The 25268-nt window shown below is 46.5% G+C and overlaps 1 protein-coding gene and 1 long non-coding RNA gene across 6 annotated transcripts in view; one reads left to right on the top strand and one right to left on the bottom strand.

Annotated features, from left to right (window-relative positions):
• Window positions 1-1667: 1667 nt before the first annotated feature.
• Window positions 1668-25268, bottom strand: part of LOC116748804 — a 30034-nt gene continuing 6433 nt past the window's right edge. For 2 of the 5 annotated variants that reach the window (XR_004348385.1, XR_004348381.1), the window contains 3 exons: window positions 13183-13317; window positions 7954-8616; window positions 1668-7221 (listed from right to left, as the gene is read on the bottom strand). This is a non-coding gene — a long non-coding RNA (uncharacterized LOC116748804). Of the gene's footprint in view, window positions 7222-7953; window positions 8617-13182; window positions 13318-23625; window positions 23821-25268 lie in introns of all 5 variants that reach the window. The other 3 variants (XR_004348383.1, XR_004348382.1, XR_004348384.1) reach the window with 3 other exon arrangements.
• On the top strand, window positions 1777-23626 carry FSD2 (fibronectin type III and SPRY domain containing 2). Its single transcript, XM_032622230.1, has 12 exons — window positions 1777-2459; window positions 2612-2707; window positions 4391-4621; window positions 5983-6005; window positions 7032-7153; window positions 9160-9315; window positions 11735-11869; window positions 12611-12761; window positions 15427-15560; window positions 17974-18106; window positions 20619-20795; window positions 22788-23626. The coding sequence occupies exons 1-12, from the start codon at window positions 1815-1817 to the stop codon at window positions 23038-23040; spliced, it is 2256 nt and encodes a 751-aa protein (XP_032478121.1). The 5' UTR covers window positions 1777-1814; the 3' UTR covers window positions 23041-23626.

Raw genomic sequence — 25268 nt, forward strand, 5'->3', positions numbered from 1 at the left:
TAAGTGTCCATCGACAGATGAATGGATAAAGAAGATGTGGCACATATATACAATGGAATATTACTCAGCCATAAAAAGAAATGAAATTGAGTTATTTGTAGTGAGGTGGATGGACCTAGAGTCAGTCATACAGAGTGAAGTAAGTCAGAAAGAGAAAAACAAATACCATAAGCTAACACATATTTATGGAATCTAAAAAAAAAAAAGGTTCTGAAGAACCTAGGGGCAGGACAAGAATAAAGACACAGATGTAGAGAATGGACTTGAGGACAAAGGGAGGGGGAAGGGTAAGCTGGGACGAAGTGAGAGAGTGGCATGGGCATATATACACTACCAAATGTAAAACAGATAGCTAGTGGGAAGCAGCCGCATAACACAGGGAGATCAACTCAGTGCCTTGTGACCACCTAGAGGGGTGGGATAGGGAGGGTGGGAGGGAGACGCAAGAGGGAGGAGATATGGGGATATATGTATATGTATAGCTGATTCACTTTGTTATAAAGCAGAAACTAATACACCATTGTAAAGCAATTATATTATATCACAGAAAAAGCATACAGTAAGTGCTCAATATGTAGTAGCTACTACTAATATTGTATTTACTGCTACTATTATTATCTCTTTCTAGATTTTGTGTACCTCCTTTAAAATAGTGGACCTCATAGTCTATACATAATGAGTACTCTGTTTATTTTACTTAGTATCATATAGTAAGTCTTTTTCCAAGCTATCATTTGCTCTCCCTAATATTTTAAAGGCTACATTATATTCTACAGGGTGTACATTTCCTACTTTACTTAACCATTCTCCTAATCATTAGCGCTTTAAAATTTTTTTTGGCTATTATAAAAAAAGGTTTTGGTGGACATTTTTATACAGAAATGATTTTTTACACTGTATTTTTTTTTTTTTTTTTTTTTTTTTTTGCGGTACGCGGGCCTCTCACTGTTGTGGCCTCTCCTGTTGCGGAGCACAGGCTCCAGACGTGCAGGCTCACCGGCCATGGCTCACGGGCCCAGCCGCTCCACGGCATGTGGGATCTTCCCGGACCGGGGCACAAACTTCTGTCCCCTGCATCGGCAAGCAGATTCTCAACCACTGCGCCACCAGGGAAGCCCAGCATTTTTAAGGCTCTTGATCCATGCTGTCACAGTTGTTTTCCAGAAAGGTGGGGCCATGCATATTCTAACCAACAACATGTAAGAGTACTCACTTCACTGGACCCTTACCTCAGCCTTGGGTATCAAAAGGCAAAATGGCATCGACTTATTTGTTCTCTGCTACTCATAAGGATGAACTATTTTCCAAATGTTTTTGTACAGGTAATATTATATGCAAAAGAAATTATTTTGTAAATTCTCATTGCTCAGTAACCTACTGAGATTTTTCTTTCCAATTAATTCATATAATTTGTTTAATAATAATTGGCTGAAACACTTCCTATTATTTTGCCTTTTGAGATTTTTAGGTTTTTTCAGGTCATTTGTTAGGTTTTTAGGTTTTTTCAGGTCATTTGTTAGTCAAATCAATTTATGTGTTTTTTTTTTCATAATTTCTCCCGTCTCTTTTAAGCTTAGGAAGCCCATCCTCCTGTAGAAAGCAAACCTTTCTTTACAGATTGTTTAAAGTGAAACTACAACTGAGCTGCTCAGATGATTTTTTTTTTTAATTGTGAATAAGTTGAGCCCAAACTAATGACCATCTACTGCAACGACCTTCTCATAAATGGGGTTTTGTGTTCTAGGATCCAGGGTGTCCACTAAGAACTGTCCAGGAAGAATCCTGCTTGTGCAGAAGTGCTGCCCAGAGCTACGATGGAGGGGGAGGTGGGAGAAGCACCAGGGCTGGGCAGGCCCGCTGCTTCCAAGGACTTTCACTTTCATCACGTGGATCTGTATGACTCTGAAGACAGACTGCAGATCTTCCCAGAAGAAGACACTCAGATGAGAAGAGAAGTAGTTCAAGCCGAAATGACCAATGAGCCAAGACAGCCCATGATAGGGAAGGCTCAGAGAGACCTTGGAGAGGAAGTGGATGAACTTGTCCATCTATATGGACTTGAAGATGATCACGAATTAGGGTATGAGTTTATTGACAAAAGCACGCCCAGAATAGAGGTTTCAGAGTATCCTCCTTATATGATGATGGGGAGAGAGCCACTGAGGGAGCAGAGAGACTGGAGACTTAGTGGCGAGGCTGCGAAGGCTGAGGACCTGGGCTTCGGGGCATGGGGCTCGGCAGGCCAGTGCCGGGACTTGCGGGAAGCCTATCGGTACACCCACGGCCATGCCAGTGAGGAGTATGAGTGCTACGTTATCCCAGAGGAGGAGGACGAGGAAGAAGCTGCCGATGTCTTCTGTGTCACTTGCAAAACTCCAATAAGAGCGTCGGGGAAGGTTCTTGTTGAGCACAAGGAGCATGAGGTGACCCCGCTCGGTAAAGCACTGGAAAGTGCCAAGGTAAATAGATCGCCCTAGTCCTCCTTTCTCTGGATGTTGCATTTGAATCTCAAGTATGTAGGCAGGGAATAAATCTAAAATGCCTTCTACAAAAGAGAGAGAGAGAGAGAAAACATAGCATTAATGTCTTCTTGGGATCCTTTGTTTGATAGGATGAAATTCACAAAAACATGTACAAATTGGAAAAGCAGATTATTGAGATGGAAAATTTTGCAAGTCACTTGGAGGAGGTTTTCATCACGGTGGAGGTAAGAGCACGCTTGATGACCCAGTCAGATACACATTGCTTCCATCAGCTGTGTCTGGTATGAGTTAGGGAATCTGTTTTCTTGGAACATATGGTGTCAGTACTGCTCCTCTTCCCTCACCCCTCTTTCTGCCCTCCCGTAGCACAGTGGGCATGCAGCTATGGAAATGATTACCTGGCAGCATTCCTTACTGAACTATTAGCTCTCATGGGCTGGGTCTTTGGTGTCTTTATAGCTCCGGTCCTACTACAAGGTAGGACTCTTTCATGGGCCAGCCTGATAAGGCATTGCAAGACACCCATCCTGTCATTGATAAGTGTTCCTCGGCTGTTACCTATTTCTCACAAGATCAATAAGTTTCTGTGCCTGTCACCAAACATGTCACGGTCCCCTGGGTGTGCCTAGTAGGTGTGAAGTCCACTGCTGTGATGCCAGCATGCAACCTAGCCATCCAGATGAGGTAGCCCAGACATAAGGACCAGAGGACTTCCTGTGTCCCCTCCCTTCATGTGGATGCTCTCCTTCTATTAATGCAGCCTCAGATTGTACCAACAGGAGCAACTCATAGGAATGAACTAAGCCCTGGGTCCCCTTCCCGTGAAGTTAGACTTTCCTCCCCACCCCCAGTCTTAAAAGGGAGGGCAGCTATTCCACTAATTCCCTATGAAAGGCACAGAGAAGGGACAAGAAGCCCTTCCACATCTAAGCATAGGGTGGTGGGTGGTAGGAGGGCAAGTATACAACAGCCAGGACAGAACTCCCTACCCTCTGTACTGCCAGCTCACTCTCAGATCAGAGCAGCTTTACCCTCAGTGAGGACTCTAAGCTCTTCCTTTTACACTCAACACTGGTGGGGGTCACCTACTGCTTTTCCCTCTCTTCCACCATTCTGAGCAAGTCTTAGAATGTGTACACAGTAGGTGCTCAGTAAATACTCCCTGAATGATTGATAAGAGCCTTTTCTTTGGAAATGTCTCTGTTATCTAATAAGGATGGTATAAATCAGAACCCACAGAGCTCTCCTGGGCTTCCAATCTAATTTATGGGGATCAGGATTTGATATGCTTTAATTAATGTTTCTTACCCACTGCGTTCCAGGATTAAGTACTGGCACAACCCTCTCTCTGCCTTCCTGCCTTTTCTCATCTATTAGGCAGCACCACCCGGCTTGTTCCCCTTCCCCTGCACCTTTTTCTTAGTTGATATGAGAATCTGGGTGATCCTGATGTTTGTATAGTCCAAGCATCAGGGAGTGGAGGTGAGTGTTACGAGATGTTGAGAGCTCAGGAGGGAAAGATAGGTGGGATTCTCCCAAGGCAGACATCTCCATGTTAAGGTCCAAAGTTCCAGTGGCAGGCTGACTCATCACTGGTAATCTTCCTGGTTGGTTGTCATGGTGATGGGAGGTGGCTAAAACAGAAGTGGGTGGGGTATGGGGAAGAGGACTGCAAAATGCGGCCAGCAGAGAAAGCAGTAATTCTTGTTAAGATTATTGCTGGGGTTCTAGCTGGAGACTCCTGGTCCTAGCTACCCTTTTGTCCACCTCAGCACCCTGGCAAGCGATGTTAAGACAACAGGGAGGGACTAAAACATCTCTGGATAGACACATTTTCATGCCCCAAATAACTCTGTAGTCAACATACATGCAGTGAAATGATGGCTGAGATCAACTATATCTTGCAGGAGAATTTTGGAAGACAAGAAAAAAACTTTGAGTCACATTACAATGAGATCTTGGAAACACTTGCTCAAAAATACGAAGAAAAAATACAAGCTCTAGGGGAGAAAAAGAAAGAGAAGCTGGAAGCCTTGTATGGACAGCTGGTCAGCTGTGGAGAAAATCTTGAAACCTGCAAAGAACTGATGGAAACAATAGAGGAGATGTGTCATGAAGAGAAAGTTGATTTCATTAAGGTCAGTAATGAAGTGAAATAATGAACTGCAATGACAATTATGATTAGAGTAGGTTAGATTGTCCTCTCTCTGCCTGGAGATGTTGGAACCAACTTTCACTGTCAGCATCCATTTGATTCCACTGGATGTATCACCATGATGATACATCCTTTGTCTCTCTGCACAGCTTTGCCATGAGTGGCTGAGCAGGCTCATACACAGCTGACCCTTCCCTCCACCATTGCTTGGCTAACACCAGAGTCTTTGTTCCTCTGTCCTGGTTACCCAGAGATCTGTGCCCTCATCGTGAAGTGGGGCAAAAACAGTGCTCTGAGGGGACTTCCCCGGCGGTCCAGTGGTTAAGACTCCGCCTTCCAATGCAGGGGGCACGGGTTCGATCCCTGGTTGGGGAACTAAGATCCCACATGCCACAGCCAAAAATTAAAACAAACAAAAACAAAACAAACAAAAAAAAAGTGCTCTGAAACTTTTCTGGCCATCTCAGACAGCCTCCTGGAGGTCTGGGGAGAAAGATCTCCAGGCTAAAAAGGCACCTCCTGTCTCCCAGTTACAAGTGCAGCCACTATACATCTCACTTCATAGGCTCAGACATGCAAAAAAAAAAAAAAATCCATCTCTTGATACCCTTGAAATCCACTTCAATTTGACCCCAAGTCCCCATGTAGCCAGACTGTGGGAATTTCAAGCTCAGAGCTGGGGTCTCCTTTCTTTACAAGGTCCCACAGGAATATGGGGCAGCAGTGGGGTCCAGTATGTGAGGGAGGGGGCCTCAGCCTCCAGAGCTTCCTAGTTACCAAATACAGCCTTTACATTGGCCATGCCACAGTGGTCCCTCCAAGCCCAACAGTGCCTGCTTCCTGCCGTGCTTGGGGTGGCCAGGGAGCCGTGACCCAAGCTGGACAGCAGGTGGGCAGGCACCATCAGAGCCCTCAGTACTACTCAGACCTTTTGAACCAATGGTTCCTCAATATCACTGTAGCTTAACATAATCCAGAATGTGGAGAAAGTGATATATATGAAGACGTCTTCTCTGTTATTTATGATGGTGAGAAATTGGAAACAACTAATATGTACAACAGTAGAGTGAATGATGGAGTGTCTATTCAATGAACTGTTACACAGTCTTTCAAATTGATGATCCAGAAGACCATTTGTAACCTGGAAAGTGCTCACATAATGTTAATGGGAAGAAACTATACAGGTGTCATAGGAGTCATTTTTGTTAGGGCTTGGGACATGGCTGATTTTTCTCTTTTACTCATTTCCAAGTTTTAACATATGTTTATATTATTATATAGTTTGAAAAAGAAATTTATTTCCAAATTCAATTCAATATTTTTTCTCTTTCTCCTCCTTCTTAGGATGCTGTGGCTATGGCTGACAGGTAATACTTTTGTTCTGACATGTATTTTCTTTTTCTGTTCCTTTTACCTCTAGATATCCAACTAGCTATCAGTTCCACTTGGTTATATGCTCCCAGTTTCAGCTTTTGTGTCTGCCCCTACGAGTAAATAGCACTGGCTTTGGAAGGACAGTATGGGATCACAAGGACCCTCTAGTACCAAATCTTAGAATCTCAGAGCTGGAAGGGAGCTTATGATGAGGCCTAGCCTGCAAGCCCAGGGTCAGATTTCCTCTCTGAGTCCCTCCTTTCAGCAGGAGGAACAGAGATCATCCCCAGCATCCCCCAGCGGGGCCAGGGCCCAGACCGTGTGCTGCAGAAAGCATGCATGTTATAGAGTCACACTGGAGTTTAAATCCTGCTACCCTCATGACCTTGGGCAAGTCCAACCAGTCTAGGACCCACCTTCCTTACCTACAAACAGGGATAGCTTTATGGGAATAAAATCAGACAATGTCTGTAAAGCAACACGAACACTGAAGCTTAATAATATAAGGGTTAAGAGCATGAGTTTTGGCAAAAGACAGACATGGTTACAAACTGTGTCTCTGCTACTTACAAACCCTGTGACGGCCAGGAGCACGCGCAGGAGACCCAGAGCCCCGGTCCACGGTCATCGACTTGAGGGCACTTGACCACGTGGAGAGGGAGCCCCAGAGAGGCTGTCTGTCTTTGGGGCCTGGGGTGATGTAGGGTGGGAACTCCCAGGTCACCATCGGAGGATCTTCCAGAAGGTGTGGATCTGGGGCTCATAGGTGGACATCCTCCTGCCCCCTACCCTCTGACATGACCCCACCCCTTCTCCTCTCCTCAAAGGCGTAAACCAACCTGCCCATCCCCGTGGGTGACCTCGTAGGTCAGTCACTGAAGCAGATGCCAGCAGGCAGCCCGCAGCATGTTAAAATAAGGAAATAGAAGTTCATCTAAGAGGCCCTCGTTGCTTATCACTAGTGACCCCTGAGGAGAATACCCCTCCATTCTCATTAGTATGTCTTTTTATACTCACAGACTCGGAAAATTCCTGAAAACAAAAACAGATGTGGAAATCTCGGCGCAGCCTGAATTTGAAGACCAGACCTTGGACTTCTCTGACGTGGAGGAGCTTATGGGCTCCATTAACACCATCCCAGGTGCGTATCTCACTTGTGTGCATACTTCACACCGGTTTCCCTGAGCTTTGAGTTAGAAACTTTGATGGCTAAAAAAAAAATCATAAAGATTTAGAAACAGGCATTTTCCCCCCACCAGCTGCAGAAGCTTCATGGTTTTGTCTTTATGACTTGTAAGGGTGAAAACAGAGGCTGACCTTCCTGGGGTAAATACCCACCCTCACACTCCAGGGTGCCAACATCTGGCCCCAGAAACTCTAATTTACTCCAAGCAAGTATCCCAAATTTTATTTCCTCGACTGTTGTATTTATGTTCCTCCCAGGTGGCTGTTTTTAGCATAGGGTTAAGAGATGGGCTTTGGAATCCTATGGAGCTGGTGAGAATCCCAGCCCTGCTACTTCCTAGCTGTGTGACCCTGGACAACTTACCTAACCTCTTTGAGCCTTGGTTTCCTTGTCTGTAAAATGGACATAATCATGACTCATGGGGACATGGTAGGAAATAAATAAGGTAATGTATGTACAGCACGTCACATGGTGCCAGGTAGCTCTTAAAAATCTTATTGTGATAACTTATTTTTAAGAATGATACTACAGTTTAGCTTTTACTGATTGCGCACCTTTCCTTTCTCACCAACACCCAGCAACATTCTGAACAATGTTTTGTATATCATTTTGGTTTTTCCTTTATACAGATTTTTAAAAAATAAAAATGGAATTATTGTTTTGTAATCTGCTTTCTTTTTTTAGCAAAACAATTGTGACGAATGTTTTCTCGCACTGATAAATTCTTCTGCAACATCACTCTGATGGCTACATACCTTAATCTGTTTACTTAATCCTCAACTGTTGGATGCCGAGACGTTTCTAGGTTTTTCACCATTATAAACCATACTGCAATGAATGTCCTTAATTATAAATCTTGGAGGCCATTCTTAGACTTACTGGGTCAAGGGGAGATTTCACTGAGCTATGAAGTCCTTTGGATGGTCTAGGGATGGTGTTGCCCAAGTAATCAGGCCCAGTCTTTTGGAAGGAAAGGCACTATCGCCCAAGTCAGCGCTTGAGAAACATGGAGATTTTTCCTCATCCTCCTGTGTCCAGGTCCCATGCAGACCATCACCCTCCTGCTTTCATCTGGAGTCATCCCTCTTCTTACTGCATCCCCAGATGGGGCTGTTCTCTGCAGGGTATAGAAGGCATCTTCTGTGCATCCTGAACTCCATCACGTGGGGATACATGTTCTTTCTCTTCTCACCTTTGTCATGTTAGGGTCTTCCAGCCCCTAACCAGCAAGGAAAGGCTGAGTTCATTCTTTTAAGTCTTACCTGGACTGAACAATTTCAGAATTTGAAAATAAGGATGTTCTTGAAAGCTTGGGATGGAGGGAGGTGCTGCCATTGGAGAATTATGGAAGAAAAACAAGGAGTGTTTCTTGGTTGTGGGTGAGCCTGTGTGGGGCTTGGGGAGGCAGAAATATTAACCTACAGAGAAGAAAAGAATTAACTCAGTAGATGGACTCTAAAGAAGTTGGTTCTGAAAAGCACAATTTGGCCAAACCCAATCTTCTCTCATCATAATGAAGGAGACGGGTGTTGGATGGGTCCCCCAGAAAAAGCAAGGCATCCCTGTTAAGTCTTCTTTCACTCATCTGTTCACTCCAGGGCTGAGGGCAGTAGTGCTGTGGTCCTGGCTGTCCTGCCTCTTTGGATGGCGTCAAAGGGTCAGAGGACCCATCCCTAGGTCAGGACTTACAAACCATACCCCAGCCTGAATTGCTGTCACCAACCCCACCTCCTCTAGCTTGTGTGGATTGGTCAAAGCAGGAACGGACATACTGGTTGCTTCAGCCTCACGGTTGGGGGGTTTGGCCTTCCCATCCCTGTCCACTCTGGGCTGCCTCTTCCATCTCCAAAGCCCAAGGATGCATTGAGGGATTGGTTGTCCTGTAAAAGGGGCCATTCCCAATTCATACCTCTACTTAAGGCTCCTCCTTTGTTTTGTTTTTCTCTGTTTTCCTTCTCTAGCTCCTTCTGCTCCAGTGATAAACCCACAGGCCCCCAACTCAGCCACAGGTTCCTCAGTCCGAGTGTGCTGGAGCTTATACTCCGATGACACCGTGGAGAGCTATCAGCTCTCCTACTGGCCAGTGCAGGACAGCTCGCCTGGGAAGGACCGAGCAGGTGAGGCTCTGTCAGGAACAGAACAACGCTCCAGAACAGCTAAGGCCCCTCAGAGGCCAGGGCCCTGCCTTCCTGGAGGTTGGGAAGGTAAAGATGGGATGAACCTGCACACCTGGCTCCTTGGAGCTGTCACGATCTGGGAACTACACAGAGGATGGGATGCAGGCAGGTGAGCATGGCAGAAAGGAATAGGAAGGCAAGTTGGGGCCTGACTGGGGAGGATCACAAGGCCAGGCTAAGGTATATGGACTGTATCTACCGCTGTCGGGTCAGAGTTGTCCTTGGGATAAGTCTCTGGCTGCACTGTGTGCAAGATGGGTGGGGACACCCCGCCTTGGAGGCCCAGCTGGACTGGCTGGGTTCTAGCAGGTCCTGGCATGTGAGCGCAGGCTGGCTCTCCTCAGAGCAACCCTGTGTTGGGAGAATCTGGAGGGTTAGTCCGCAGACCCCCATGGGGGCTGAGGGGGGGTTCTGCAGCCTGGGAGGGCTGCTCCTGATCTGAGCCACATTCCTAGATGGAGCCAGCTGCTGGGAATGGCCCCCAGCCTCCACTGTGGGCAGTTCTTGGCCCATTCTCTTCCCAGGGAAATGGAGCTGGCAGGCCTGGGGTTAGGGCTGAGATACCTGCCTACCCCCCATAATAGATAAGCCAGTCTCCTATTGAGAAGGGAGAGTCAAGAGAGCAGAGGAGGGGACTTCCCTGGCGGTCCAGTGGTTAAGACTCCATGCTCCCAATGCAGGGGGGCATGGGTTCGATCCCTGGTCGGGGAACTAAGATCCCACAGGCTGCGTGGTGCAGCCAAAAAAAAAAAAAAAAAAGAGAGAGAGCAGAGGAGCCCCAGTTGAGCATCTGAAGGAATTAGGGATTAGGGCCAGCCTGGCAGGGCCTGTTCTGTGTGCATGGGGTCAGAGTGAGATTGCTGGAAAGGGATTTAGAGATTTCCATTTTATGGATGAAGAATCTGGGACCTAGAGAAATGAGCTGTCTGTGGGGACACCGTGAGTTACGGCAGAACCAGGATGAGAATCAAGTCCGCAGGCTCCCTGCCCAGAGCTCTTCTCCTTGTACCGGGTTGTGCAGGTGGAGGGCTCTATGTGCCGAAGGGGAGGATGGTTTATCTGCCCAGGGATTTGGAAGGAAGGGGAATCCTTGAGAAAAGTAAGTTTAAGCAATGATGAGGAAGAGTGAGGGTGGTCAGAATAAGGACTAAAGAGGGCGTTGCGGAGGGGGGGGGGGGAAGGGGAGATTTGAAAAGGGAGATTGTGGACCAAAAAGTCAGATCTGATCGATCAGTCAGTTTTTGCCACAAATCAACCCTGTTGGTACCCTCTGCAGAAGCGGCCATTGTGTTGGGGCTTTGTCCTGGGGATCAATAAAGATCTTTAATGGATCACTTTGTTATAAAGGAACTGATATCAGAGAGTGGATTAATGACTTATTACTGCCTTTCAAGAGTCTGGGGATGTTTGGACGTGTATCAAGTTAGCTTTTGCTGTGTAACAACACCCCCAAACACACACATGTACACAACATATTGGCTAAAAATGACAAATATTTATATTCATTCATTTGTTGGGAGGGGCAGAACAGGGGTAGGAAATTCAGAGGTACAAACTCCTATGTATAAAATAAATAAGCTACAAGGCTTTATTGCACAGCACAGGGAATATATCCAACATTTTATAATAACTTTAACTGGAGTATGATCTATAAAAGTATTGAATCGTTATGTTGTATACCTGAAACTAACATTGTAAATCAAAGGTACTTCAATTTTTAAAATGACATTTATCCAAGAGTTTGCATGCCACAACTAAGAAGCCCGTGTGCCACAATGAAGATCCTGTGTGCTGCAGCTAAGACCCGGCGCAGCCAAAATAAATAAATAAAATTTAAAAATAAAATAAAATGGCATTTATGATTTATTATAATTCTATGAATTGGCTGGACAGTTCTTCTGGCCTGGGTCAGCTTGGTAGGGCTGGATGGGCTAGGATGGCCTTGCTTATATGTCTAGGGCCTCAGCTGCAACGGCTGAGGCCTCTGTCCATGTGATCTCATCCTCCAGGAGGCTGGCTGAAGGTTGTTCCCATGGAAGTGGAAGCATTCCTGGCAGGAAGAAGACAAGGCCCCTGTGCACCAGCACCTCCCAAATCTCTGTTTGTGCCATGTTTGCTATAGTCCCATTGGCCAAAGCAAGTCACATGGTTAAGCCCAGCTTCAAGGCATAGTGGGAAAGACCAGACCTCTCAACGGAAGGATCAGCCGAGTCACGCTGCCGAGGGGCATGCATACGCAGATGGAAGGAATTGGTGGCCAGTTCTGTATTCATTACAGGGGAAATAGATTACAGCGCAATGGACTTGGAGCCAGTTGGCCTATTTTAAGGTTGAATACTTGTCTTTATTTTTTCCCCAGAGTTTACGATGACGGTCAAAGAAACATATTGCTCAGTGACAAACCTTGTGCCAAATACCCAGTATGAATTTTTGGTCACAGCTCAGAACAGGGCTGGCCTCAGCCCCGCCAGTGAGTGTGCAGTGTACATGACAGGTAAGGGGGCCATTTGTTTCTGTAGCAGGACCTTCAATGAAGGGGACACAAGAGTCACGGCTTCCTTGACGTGGCAGGGCTCTTGATTTCACTTGGAAGGGCAGGAATACCTTTCCATTTTTTTCTTTCATTTAATACACCAAATCTATATGCCTGATATGGCAGGGACATTTTCTCACAGTTGGTCTCAAAATATCAAAAAGTACTGCTCTTGGACACAGTACCATTTGAACCTTGTAACCATCCTCCCTTCCAGGAACATCTGAAAGGGATTCCCTGGTGTCTCAGTCCATTTGGGCTGTTATAACAGAATCCTACAGATTGGGTGGCTTATAAACAACAGAAATTTATTTCTCATGGGTCTGGAGGCTGGGAAGTCCAAGATCAAGGTGCCAGCAGATTCAGTGTCTGGTGAGGACCCTTCCTGGTTCAGAGTCAACTGTCTTTTTTGCTGTGTCCTCACATGGCAGAAAGGGGCAAGGGAGCTCATTGGGTTTTCTTGTATAATAAACCCCTTTGACCCTCATGACCTAATCACTTCTCAAAGACTCCAGATACCATCACATTGGGGAATAGGTTTCAACATATGAATTTGGATGGGGACACAAATGTTCAGTCTATAGCTTTCTATTGCACTGAATCTCTTGTAGGAAGAGAGTGCTTGCGATGTCTGCCCATGCTCTGGACCACAGGGCTGGATGTGAACAGGTTTGTTCATCTCTCCCTTTCCCCTGCATTTAGCGCCTTGTCCCCCCATTATGAAAAGCAAAGAGATAAGGAGCTGTGAAGAGGCTGCGCTGATCTGCTGGGAGTCTGGGAACCTGAATCCTGTGGACTCATACACGGTGGAGTTGACCCAGGCAGAAGTGCCGGGAGCCTCGGGCGTAACTGAGTGAGTCATGAGGGGCGTTGGCTGGGCACGACAGGCCTTGACACAGAGACACAGCTTAGGAAATGTGTGGAGTCTGGAGAGAAGGTCAGAATTTGTGACACACAGGAACCTTAATTTTGTGAGAAATAGCTGGAATGCTACCAATGAAGGTGAATGATGGATGAGTGAATAAATGGTAAACCTCAGGTTTGGTTTCTTAGCACAACCAAGGTTTACCATCATTCATTCAACAAGTATTGAGCGCATAGGTGGTGCCTGGGCGTTGGTGAACCAGACAGACAAATTCCCCACCCTTCCAGAGCTAACAGTCGAGTGGGGGGAAATAAATCAAAACCAAGAAAACAAATGCTTAAAATACACAGTGCTATGAATGGAAAAGAAACTCAATGAAATAGGGAATGCAGTGGAGGTAGGGGCTTACTTTGGAAGAGTAGACGTCTGAACTGAGACCTGGTGCGTGGGAAGGGTTGAGGCCTGAGACAGTGGATGGAGGCAGCACCTGACCCCTGGGCAGGCGTGAGCTTCCTGTACTGGAGGAACCAGGAGACCCATCTGGCTGGAATTTAAGAAGTAGAGAGGACTGTGAGAGGCAGAAGTAAAAGAGATTAGATTTCAATGTACAAAGAACATCATGTCCATGGTAGAAGGCTGTCTGGAGGCTCACATTCCCCTTCGGTTAGCAGAGATCTGGAGGGGTTCACAGATAAAAGAAGGCTGTACTCAGTGACCACAATGGCCTGCAGATCCTACGAATCTACAGCTGTGTACAGTGGAGGAAACATGGATGTACCTCTGGGTTACAACCAGGCAGTGCAGAAGCTTGTGGAAGGGGAATGAACCAGGCAGCCCAGTACCAGCCACCAAGTCCCAGGGGCTGCCCTGCTGTGTACCTACCCAGCTCTGGAGAAATGGAAGAGAGGGGTTTGGTGTCAACAGATTCTTCCATGCTAAATTCAGGGTTTGGGCCGTGGCCATCTATCCCACCCACTCATTTGCCCCAGGTAGAATCCATATGTCCACAAGAACATCAGGGCTGCTGACCTTGGCTGCTGATCTACTTCTGGGGATCCTCAGAAGCAGGGCAGTGAGTCCAGTGGTCTGGCCACCTGAATGGTTTGGATTTCCTTTGCAACTTGTGCTGATACTTTAAGGGCACCTGATACCTGGGACCAGCCCATTATGATTGGGGTCATCAGAAGGCTGGTCAGTGACCTAGGTGATCTGGGATGGTGCTGACTCTCCTAGTATAAACCTAATCATGGCATCCTGTTGCTCTGGAGAAAAGACAAAATTCCTTCACAGGCTCTGGCCCCTTCCTGTCTCTCCAGGTTAACCACACCAGCTCTCCCTCCCTCTCTGGCCCCAACCACATTAGTCATATTTTAGTTCCTCCTACTTTCCATGCTTCTTCCCACCACAGGACCTTTGCACATGCTTCTTCTATGTAGGAGACTCTTCTACTCTCTTTTTATCCAATTACCTCCTCGTCATTCTTCAGAGTTCACCTCAAAAGTCACCTCTCCCCTACTATACCTTCTATAGTACACCGTCAACTTGTCATGGTTACCATCTTATGTTTCTTCCAGTGATGGCTTGAGAAATGCCTCTCTTCTAGACTGTAAGTTCTATGAGGGCAGGGACTACATTAATTTTCCCTAGGGCCTCCCTATACAGTCTCTGAAACCTAAGGTGTTTAGTTAACACTTATTGAATGAAGGGACTTCCCTGGTGGCGCAGTGGTTAAGACTCTGTACTCCCAATGCAGGGGCCAGGGTTCGACCCCTGGTCAGGGAACTAGATCCCACTTGCATGCTGCAATTCAGAGTTTGCATGCCACAACTAAGGAGACCTTGAGCCGCAACTAAGGAGCCAGCGAGCTGCAACTAAGGAGCCCGCCTGCCGCAACTAAGACCCAGAGTAACCAAATAAATAAATAAAATAAAAAATACTTATGGAATGAATATGTAAAAGTGCCCCTCTGCCCAGAGCTGTAGCCTCAGAGTGACCTGGACATCCCGGCCTCGCCAGGTGTGGGTGTTGTATCTGTAAATGGGCATCACCCTGAAGGCTTCTCTTTCCTACTGAACTGAAATGGGGTTGGCAGCTGCAGGAGTACAGACAGTGGCAACCATGGGCTTGTAATCCTGTATTGTACCACTTACATAAATTGGATTATTCCCAGTAGGTAGCTGCCCTCAAAGAGGTTAATAGCAGTGGGCTTCTGTGGGCCTTTCAGCTCTAGCCAGATCATTTGTTCATAAACGCAGACTGAGAGTCTGCTAGGGGCCCAGCGCTGTGCTTATGTAAGTGGTACTTGACCCCTGCCCTCAGAGAGGTTGTGGCCCTACCAGACAGACTGAGACACACTGGATTCAACTGCATGCATGCCCCTGCCATGCAGCGTTAGACAAGGTGCCTGGGACACGGGGTGGGGAGCTTGGAGGGGAGAAAGCCACAGACAGAAGGAATACAAAGAAATGAGGAAAGTGGACCTGAGTGGGAGGGAGCACTGAGGGGGTCAACACTCCTGCCTGCACCGCTGCTGGAGGTCAGAGAACAGGGGTGGTGGCAGGGGGAGTTAAAAATCCCTGCTTTGAAAGGGAGGCCTGGTGCTTGGGCCTGGCTGCCCCGGCCCCAGGGTGACTTCAGCTGCCTCCTTGCCCAGGTCTGTTGTGGGCATTCCCACCTGCGAGTGCCTGGTGCAGCTACAGCCCCGGCAGAGCTACACCATCTACGTGCGAGCCCTCAACGTGGGGGGCCCCAGCGCAAGGAGCGAGCCTGCTACAGTCCACACCACAGGTCTGTGACCCCCGCCGCATACTCTCTGGGCCCAAAGTGACCCCCTTGTAGCAGACCCAGGGCTGCTATGACTTCACTGTTAAATTGATAAATGTTCACTGATATGAACACATGGCAAATCAGGCTGGGAAGGGGCTCAGGGGTGATCAAAGCCCTGGGGTCCCATTTTACAGAAGGGGAGACCGAAGGCCCAAGTCATACAGCAATGGGGTGGCTGAGCAAGCATTAGAACTCAGGGTTTTTCTCCATGACCTTCAGGTGGACTAGAGGCTTGTCACACTGGACCTGGGTGGCCCAGAAACCACATTTCACATAGGCTGAACACCACCCCTGGGACATGGTCTTTATGAAATTCCCAGGAAGAGCCATGGGCCATGGATTATCTCCCTGCTATCGGCCCAAACATCTCCTTACCCACAGGCCCAACGTAGCTCTGGATGCCTTAGTGGGTGCCCACGTCCACGTCCAGCTCCCACCCCCTGCCTGCACTTGTCATCAGCACGTCATGGAATCGTCACATCTCATGTTCAAGTCCTAAGTCAGCAGAGATATCACTAGAAACATTCCATGCATCTCCTGCTATCCCAGCACTGCCACGGCTCTGGGTTCTAAGCTTTGCTAAGGTGCGCTAAAGCCAGGTGGCTCTTCCCACACCTCACAGAGCAAGCCCAGCTCAGGCCAGCTGCAGACTGGGTGACAGGCAGGTAAGAAGCAGAAGGAGGGAGTCTGGGCCCAGGGCTCAGGGGACACCGTTCCTTTGGCTGGGATCTTTCACTGAGGGATGTAGGGTCATTTTGTCCTCATTTCCAATACCAGGAAGAAAGGTATGCGATTAGTCCCCACTTATGTTCCTTCCACAGAAATGTGAAAAGCAAGTTACGTGGCTGCCGAAGGCAGTAGGGGTTAGGGCTGGGATTGGGACTCAGGTTTTTCTTTTATATTGTGATGGAACTTTGCTTTGGTTGATTGGCATTTCTAATTTCTTGTGCTGACTTGGTGTTTTGAAATGTCAAATTCTGGCTGTTTCGATAAAAGAGAACAGAGCAAAAGGTACAGTCAGCCCTTGGTTATTATTGTCTCTGAATTCCTTTGTTCAAATAATTTGTTAAGAGTGTATTTACAAAAAACTTGAATAAACATGAATCGGCAAAAGACATATCTATCCGTTCAAAAAACGATCCTTGTTTGGGCCTAATAGAGCAGGCAGTAAGGGCCATGCCTGTCAGCTGCAAGGTGGGAACCTGCCTCCCCCTGGTCCGTCCGCTCAGATAGCAAATGAAATTTCCAGGAGCATCGAATTGTGGAAATAAATGTGGACAGCTTGGGGCTTCCCTGGTGGTGCAGTGGTTATGAATCTGCCCGCCAATGCAGGGGACACAGGTTCGATCCGTGATCTGGGAAGATCCCACATGCCACGGAGCAACTAAGCCCGTGCACCACAACTACTGAGCATGCGCTCTAGAGCCCGTGAGCCACAACTACTGAAGCCCACGCGCCTAGACCCTGTGCTCTGTAACAAGACAAGCCACCGCAATGAGAAGCCCGCGCACCACAATGAAGAGTAGCCCCCGCTCGTTGCAACTAGAGAAAGCCCGTGCACAGCAACCAAGACCCAATGCAGCCAAAAAAGAAAAAAAAAAAAAGTGAACAGCTTGATGGCGAGGCCTGAAGTAGAATTTGAAGCAATGAACATGACAGAATGGGAACTGAGGAGCTTGACTAAGAGACAATGATGGAGAATGAGTTACTATGTCCCTAAACAAAGGATTTTTTAAAAAACTAATTTCTTATTAAACCCATTCGGTACCTTTTTTTTTTTTTTTTGATGTGCTTTGTTTTAACCATGATTTGGAGAGGGTTACAATCTCCTTCCTTCTCCCCGGCTGCCCTAATTGAAAGTTGAATGTGGAATTTTGCTAACCTTTGTCAAATTGATCGTTAAGAATTTCCTCAATTGCTATTCCTCTTGGCAAATAGGTTAGAAATTCCTGTTCACCAGCAAGTATTTACAGCCTCCCATTTAAGGGCGCAGCCACTGGAATCAGAGGGGCTTGGGGTTCGAATTTGAGTTCTGTCACCTGCCAGCTGACTTCTCAACCACCCTGCACCTCAAGTTTTCTTCTCTACAAGATGGAAATACTAACCCCTGGGTACTCGTAAGGAGTGAATGAGATAAGAGTTACCGCTTAGCTCAGTACTAGACTCACAGTAACCCCCAACACATGTTAACCGCCACCATTATTAGCATGAGGGTCACTACCACGCAAAGTCCAGGCTCACGTGTATCGTGCAGGAAGCTGAGCCGGCCACGCGTGGTGAAGCCTCGGCCCGCACGGAGCGCAAAGTGGAGAAAGCAGAGGAGTGACTGGCTGTTGGGGGGTTGTGTGTGTCTGTGTGCTTCCTCCCCTCGCAGGCAGCTACTTTCGCCTGAACGAGCACACCTGCCATCCCTGGCTGACCGTTTCTGAAGATGGGCTTACAGTGGTACGAAGTGAGAGGAAAGCCCCCGCCAGGGAGCCGCTCCCCAGCGACACCCGCTTTACCAGGTACTGTATCAGCCCCTCACCCACCTGAACAGCCTGTGAACCAGCCTAATACATGCTGTTATTCGGGTAAAGTTGGATTATGACACATGCAGCCTTGAAGGGGGCTTCAGGCTCACTCCAAGAAATGAGTGAGGGGGAGGGGATGGTGGGGAGCGGAGGCTGGGGAGAGGGGAGTAGGGGGTCTGGCTGGTGCCAGCAGAGGAGACGTGTTATGGCCTCTGAGGTGGAGTCCTGGGCTCCCAGGGCTGGAGGGTCACACCGTCAGGCCGTGAGAGAGCAGCAAGGACCCAGGTCCCCCAGTGCTTGGCCCAGAGCTCTCTGTCCCACACTGTGATACTATCTAACAAAAGCCCTGGTGAAAAACCAGCCCAAAGCGGGTGGAGGGAATGGTGGTCGTGCTAGTGCACGACCTGAGAGAGGGCCGTCCATCAAAGACGCGCCTTGTCTGTCTGGATCTGCGCTATCTCCAGAGCCTAGTACTCAAGATCAAAATGATGCATTTGTAACTCATTTCTTTCCAAATGCTTAAAGAAGACTTAAAATCGGGGGCAAGGGACGTCCCTGGCGGTCCAGTGGTTAAGACTTCACTTTACAATGCAGGGGGTGCGTGTTCGATCCCTGATTGGGGAGCTAAGATCCCACATGCCTCGTGACCAAAACAAAACCAAAAGAAATAAAGAAAACAGAAAAAATATTGTAACAAATTCAATATAGACTTTAAAAATGGTCCACAGCAAAAAAAATCTAACAAAAAAAAAAACGGGTCAAATATGCCCTATTGAAATAGAAAAATCACAGCGATAGATGCAAAAAAAAAAGAACACAGCTTAATTTCTGTTTCCAAGATTAAACATTAAACACAGCCCTTAGCTTCCTGGTAATCAGGATGAAAAGAATTCTCGGTGGGTTGGTCTTAGAGTCAGGAGGATCTTAGAAGGAAGGAAAGGACTCTCTTAGGGGGGCCAGAGGGGCCACCGATGGAAAACTGCATCCAGCCTCCCTGCCTGGGTCCTGGACTGTCCTGCAGCCGACACTTCCTCTGACACTCGCTCCCTGCTGGCCTTCTTACTGCATGTGTGTTACATACTTACTATATGTAAGTGTTAGCGTGTGACAGCAGAACAGCACACAGTACAGTGGAACACAACTTTACCCTTTCCTGCCTCTGCCCACTCAACCCAGGGTTGGGGGGCAGAGAGGATTAGGAAGCAATAAAGTCCTTACCTGCGTTAAAAAAACAGAATGCAACTGATCAAATCTTAAAGATCGTATTGGCTTTTTTTCAATAATTCATGAGTTGGGCAGCCTCTAATCTACAGCATTTCTATGGTGGGTCTCCTTCATATGTGGTCCTCTGAAAACGCACACCTTTGACCAGGCCACTGCTACTTCACTCTTTGTGTGGATTATAAGACAGCTCTCTGGGTAGACACAGCCTCAAGCATCTTCAGCTTCAACCCTTTGGTGTTGCACTAAAAGTTGCAAAACCAGTTTTTGGCCATGTCTTTTGAAAGTCCTGTGTAGGTGGTCCAGCATCTCATACTGTAATATGGGAGTACTTACCACCTACTGTTCCGGTCTTGGCTTTTGGGGTTCCAGCCAAGCTGAGTTAGAGTCCCATTTTAATATCCTGTTACCAGTACATCTGTTGACCCATGAAACAATGTGCTGTGTGCTGGGGGTAAAGAGACAAAGATAGTCCCTGGGCCTCCCTACTGGCGCAGTGGTTAGGAATCCGCCTGCTAATGCAGGAGACATGGGTTTGTGTCCCGGTCCGGGAAGATCCCACATGCCACGGAGCGGCTAGGCCCGTGAGCCATGGCCACTGAGCCTGCACGTCCGGAGCCTGTGCTCCGCAATGGGAGAGGCCACAACAGTGAGAGGCCCGAGTACCGCAAAAAAAAAAAAAAAGAAGTGTGAACTGGGGAGGGAGGGAGGGAGGGAGGGAGGGCGAGAGGCAGATGGGGAACAAGGAGACCAGAAGCAAGTGCTGGCCAGCTAGTGAACCTCAAGCATATGGTTCCATCGACCATGCTGTGTTCTGTTAGGTTTCAGTCCCTTTCTTTTTTTTTTTTGGCCACGCCTTGTGGCATGTGGAATCTTAGTTCTCCAATCAGGGATCGAACCCACACCCCCTGCAGTGGAAGCGTAGTCTTAACCTCTGGACCACCAGGGAAGTCCTCAATCCAAGAATCTTTCTTCATGAACAAGTGAACCAAATCTTTTTGTTACTATAAAAGCCCAATCACTGTAAAAAGCAAACAGAACCTTTTCTATTGGCTTGTCTCCTCCTCACCTATAACCAGCAGTGTAATAATCCTCTTCTAATCTTCAGCGTCAGTCAAGTGAGCTTTGATAGTTAGGGCCATGCTGCTTTACAAGTGGGTGTTCAAACACCTGACTCCACACTTCTAGACCACCTACTGACTGACCCCAGCAGTTGGTGTCACTCAACTGCACAGCCAGGCTTGGGTCACCCCAAATCACAGATGCTTCTACTTTCTAAAACCAGGTGTGTTGCTGTCATGGGAAACCTAATTCCAGTCCGAGGGCGCCATTACTGGGAGGTGGAGGTGGACGAGTGTTTAGATTACACGGTGGGTGTGGCCTTTGAAGATGTCCCTAAACAGGAAGACTTGGGAGCAAACCGCCTCTCCTGGTGCATGAGGCACACATTTGCATCATCAAGGTAAGGTGAAATCTGGATACCCAAGATTAAAAGATGCTTTGAAAAGAACAGAGCGAGAGGTTTCCACTAGTAGTTACTAAGGCCCACGTTATGTTTTCTAAAATATGCTAAGATATTTCAGGACTCATTTCCAGCCCCCTTCCCTAAAGTCCAGATGGAAAGAGAAAGCAGCTCTGGGTACTTCCAATAAAATAGCTAAAATTCATGGAGTACTTATTCTATGCTAAGCACTGTTCTACACTCTTACACATACTATCTCGTTTACTTCCCACAATTGTATTATCCCATTTTAAAGATAAGAAAGCTATGCCCCACAGCAGTTCAATAATCCAACCAGCATGGATTTAGAGCTTGGATTCAAACCCAGGCAGTCTGGCTCCAAAGACAGCATTCTTCACCACTAAGTGATTGGTTTTGCATTTATGTTCAACTTCATTGTTACTAAATGGTTTGATCTGAAGCCCCGATTCCATCTTTTTTAGTAGATGTGGGCAGAGGCTTAATGGTTATGGTTAATTCCGGTTTGCTTCTGTCGCTAAGCATTCTATCCTCTACTGGAGTAGTTCCATACAGCTGGGAAAATCCATGAGGCCCAGGCTAGTAGACATTTCAGACTTAGAAGGCCATGGGTGCAACCACTCTCCATCTCAAAAATTGCAAAAATTTTTACCACACCAGTTTCCCAGTACCGTGGGTACTATGGGGCCTCTGATCCTCGACCTGCTGAATCCTATTGTTTCATCCAATGTTTTGTGCCCAGGAGCCTCCATCGTGGTTAGTTAAATGTTGTCATGCCTAAGCAAAGGTGAGAAGAGCAACTTTCCTCCTGTAAGATATTAAGACTAAAATCAGCTCTATTAAGCCCAGCTTGAGGAATGAAAGAAATCCCGTTCACTGAGCCACATACTGTTTTTGGATATTCTGCCTGAAGTAAGACTAAAAAAATCAGTCTCCTCTCCTAGTCGGTTAAGAACAAGGGGCAGGGAACAACTGAAGGCGCATACAGGATGAGGAGGAGTCTGTGTGGAGTGGGAGAGGTGAGGTTAAAAGACAGAAGGGTAGGAACACAAGACAGAGTGAGAAAGGAAGGGTGAAAAGCCCAGTGCTAGAGCAGAAGTTTGTAGTCCCACCTTGGAAAGATGTCCGGGGAAGGCGGGTGGGTGGTGGTATTTGTGTGTGTCTCTTAACAGTGGAGGACTCGTATCTTTTGGTTCATAGTCTTAGACTCTATTGGTGGTGAGAGGCAAAGTAGAGGGAAGGGCTCATTCAGTTTCTGTTGACTGCTCAGTTAAGAAAAAAACAAGGTGCACTGGGATGGAAAGAGGCTGGTTTGTTCCGACACATCTGGATCATATTCTAAGCGTTCACCCCAGCCATGTGGACCAGCATGCTGGCACACAGAACTTCAAACATCCACAGGGAGCAGAGCTAGGAAATTCCTGTGGCCGCCTTTGGTTTCGGCCATTTTCAAAGCACAAAGAAGTACCCTCCCTTCATGAGAGGGTGCTGGTGCTATACAATACTGAGTGGTGACAGGCCCCCAGGTGCCCCCTTTAGTTTGAAAGTTTAGGAAAGGGATGCCTCAGAGTACTTGTGCACAGATTATACCAAAAGGCCCCATTTATTACATGAAAGATCATGAGATTTCCTGTTTCAAATGTCTTTATTACAAGGGATTTACACATCTGAACCTTGAAATCCACATTTTTAAACGTATTTCTATACAAATTTTGATGCAATATGAGTTTATGATACTGTATGTTAAGTTTCTGCGGTTAAGTGGCTGCTCAGAAACAGAGTTTTGAAATATAAGTTTCTTAGGACACGTTTTAGAAAAGAGATATATAGTTTGAGAAATGGCCTGTTACTTTGATAGTCATTTAATAAAAGAAAATGATATAATTATAGGAGTATTTGAAAATTGAAAATGTTCTGTAAACAGCCCATCTACAGAATTTCTGAAGCTTTGTTATATCAACGTTTAATCTTTAGGCATAAGTATGAATTTCTACACAACAAGATGACTCCAGATATAAGGATAACGGTTTCCCCAAGGAAGATTGGAATTCTATTAGACTACGAAAATTCAAAATTGTCGTTTTTCAACGTGGACATTTCTCAGCATCTGTACACGTTCAGTTGTCAGCTTCACCTATTTGTGCATCCCTGTTTTTCTTTGGAAAAGCCTGGATGTCTAAAGATACACAATGGCATTTCAATGCCAAAGCACATCACTTTCTATTAGACCATTCTGATGCCCAGCTTCCTGTCTCTTTTCTGTACCTACCCCTCTCCCAGCCACTCACGCCTCAGCTGCCTGAACTTGGCATTCAAGCACCATGCACCCAGCTCATCATTTATGGTTCATGTTGTTTATCTGCCAGACTGTTGTGGGGGCATTCATTTCACCTGACTTGGATCCTGTGTGCTGCCACCTGTGTGATGCTAGGTTAGTCAGTTCTGGCTGTAAAATGACGGCGCAGACTAAATGAACTCAAAGGTCTTTCAGGTTGTCAAACTGTATTGGTCTATCTGTGCATATGCAAAGTATCTGAGTCCCCAAGGCCTACAGAGCTTGGGGGAGAAGGAGGGAAGAGATACATAAGTGTTAGTGGCTCCAGGCGCCCCAGCACTTGTGACATTTCATTAGTCAGCCAAGAACAGGCGTAAGAAGGCAGGAGGCCACCCACAAAGAGAACCAGGGTAGCCACGTGACGTGCTCAGCCGCCTTCTCCTCTCCTGTTTTCCCAGTAGTCAGTGGCACTCTGGTGAGGTTTCTCCCACCGAAAACTGTTTCTAAAAACCTGCTCCTCTACTTCATGGTACTTACCCTCTTTAATTTTGAAACGATCTTTGTAACACCTAATTCCATGAAGGCAGGACAGTATCTGTCTTGTTCATCACTCAATCCCCAAGGGCTAACACGTGCACACCAAGTACTTGTTTCATCCAGCCACTGCTCTTCGGCCTCTCACTGCTCTCCATGTGAGGGCTGGCAGGGCTTGTTCAAACTATAGCAGAAGACCTATGGCAGGAGAGGGACAAACCTGAGGGGGGGCAGTATGAAGGAAGAGAGGGGCAACTGTGGCTAGATGGCAAGACTGGTAAAAATGCAACATTACCTACTACTACATGCTCCCTGGTGTCACACAACAGCCTACACATAAATAATAATAAATGTGTTGCTTTCACTATGTGCACGTTTGGGGTAGGGGAGCTAAGGTCTGGTAAAAAATAGACAACAGTTGCAACTGATTCTAGGAACTGTCCTATAATGTAAAGAGAACCAGATTTGAAATCAGAAGACCTGAGTTTGACTGCTATTTTGTAGCGACTCTGCGACCACTGAAAAGTCACATTATCTCCCTGAGCTCTGTTTCTCTTTAAACAAAGAGAAAAATAATATTTGTCTTATAGGATGGGAGATTTAATGACAAACATGAGAATGCATAACAGTGTATGACATATAGCAAATGCACAACAATCTTTTAAGAGAAAACATCAGTCCACCAAGTGCAAAGCTGAGCCCTGGTAGGAGAGGTGGTCTCTAGCCAGCACCTTTGGGCATCCTGCCTCACTGGTCTCATGCCATTTTGTGACCTCGATGCCCAGCTCCCTTGGCTGCATTTCTGGTTCTCCAGTTCAAGTTTCCAGTTGCCACTTAAAGCTCTGCACACACAGCATTTTCATGCTTACCAGTCAAGATGCAGAGTAAATGACTCCACCTGTAAAGCAATTCTCAGGGACAATTTAGTATCGTGCCCTGTAGATGCTTCTCTAAACATATATGCCCCTGATCTCATCTCTTAAAGTTTTATGTTAACTGAAAAATCTTTCACCTTAAAGATTTTCACTTTCATGTTTCCCAGTACACTCAAAGTCTGACACAAGGAGCACCTCGTCTCCTATCTCAAAACTCTGCCTATTGGTATAAACAGAAGTTCAGATTCTTGAATTCACAACTCAACTTGAAAATCTTAAAGCTCGTTACAAACACACACACACACCCCTCTGCCCTGCCAACCTGGATCATTACCCTTATATAAGGAAGATACAACCAAAGCAAGCACAGAGATGGGTCAAGTTACAAACAATTAAAATATATGTGTGTATTATCAAAAATGTTATCAGCTACTAAAAAAGAAACTACTGAGTAGGAAGTAGGACATCACAGATAAAGTTTGAATTCAGGATTCTAATAGGCTTTATTTCACATGTAATATAACATGGATAAAAACTAGGCACCTATAAGGTTCTAATAAAATTTTATTTGATCAAGAAAAAAATGGTGTAGAAATAGCTTTGATTTTTTAAATCCACTTAATCTAAATAAGGCAGATGACCAACTTCAAGCATCACAATTATTCAGCATAAAGAACCTTTCTTTAAACATGTTTCTCATCTTCCACAAGAAAAAAAAAGTCTAGAAAAAAAAACAAAACAAAACTTTTGTTTTTTGTAACATATTCTAGT

Source organism: Phocoena sinus, chromosome 2 (genome assembly GCF_008692025.1).
Source record: "Phocoena sinus isolate mPhoSin1 chromosome 2, mPhoSin1.pri, whole genome shotgun sequence".
In the NCBI taxonomy this organism is placed as follows: Eukaryota; Metazoa; Chordata; class Mammalia; order Artiodactyla; family Phocoenidae; genus Phocoena; species Phocoena sinus.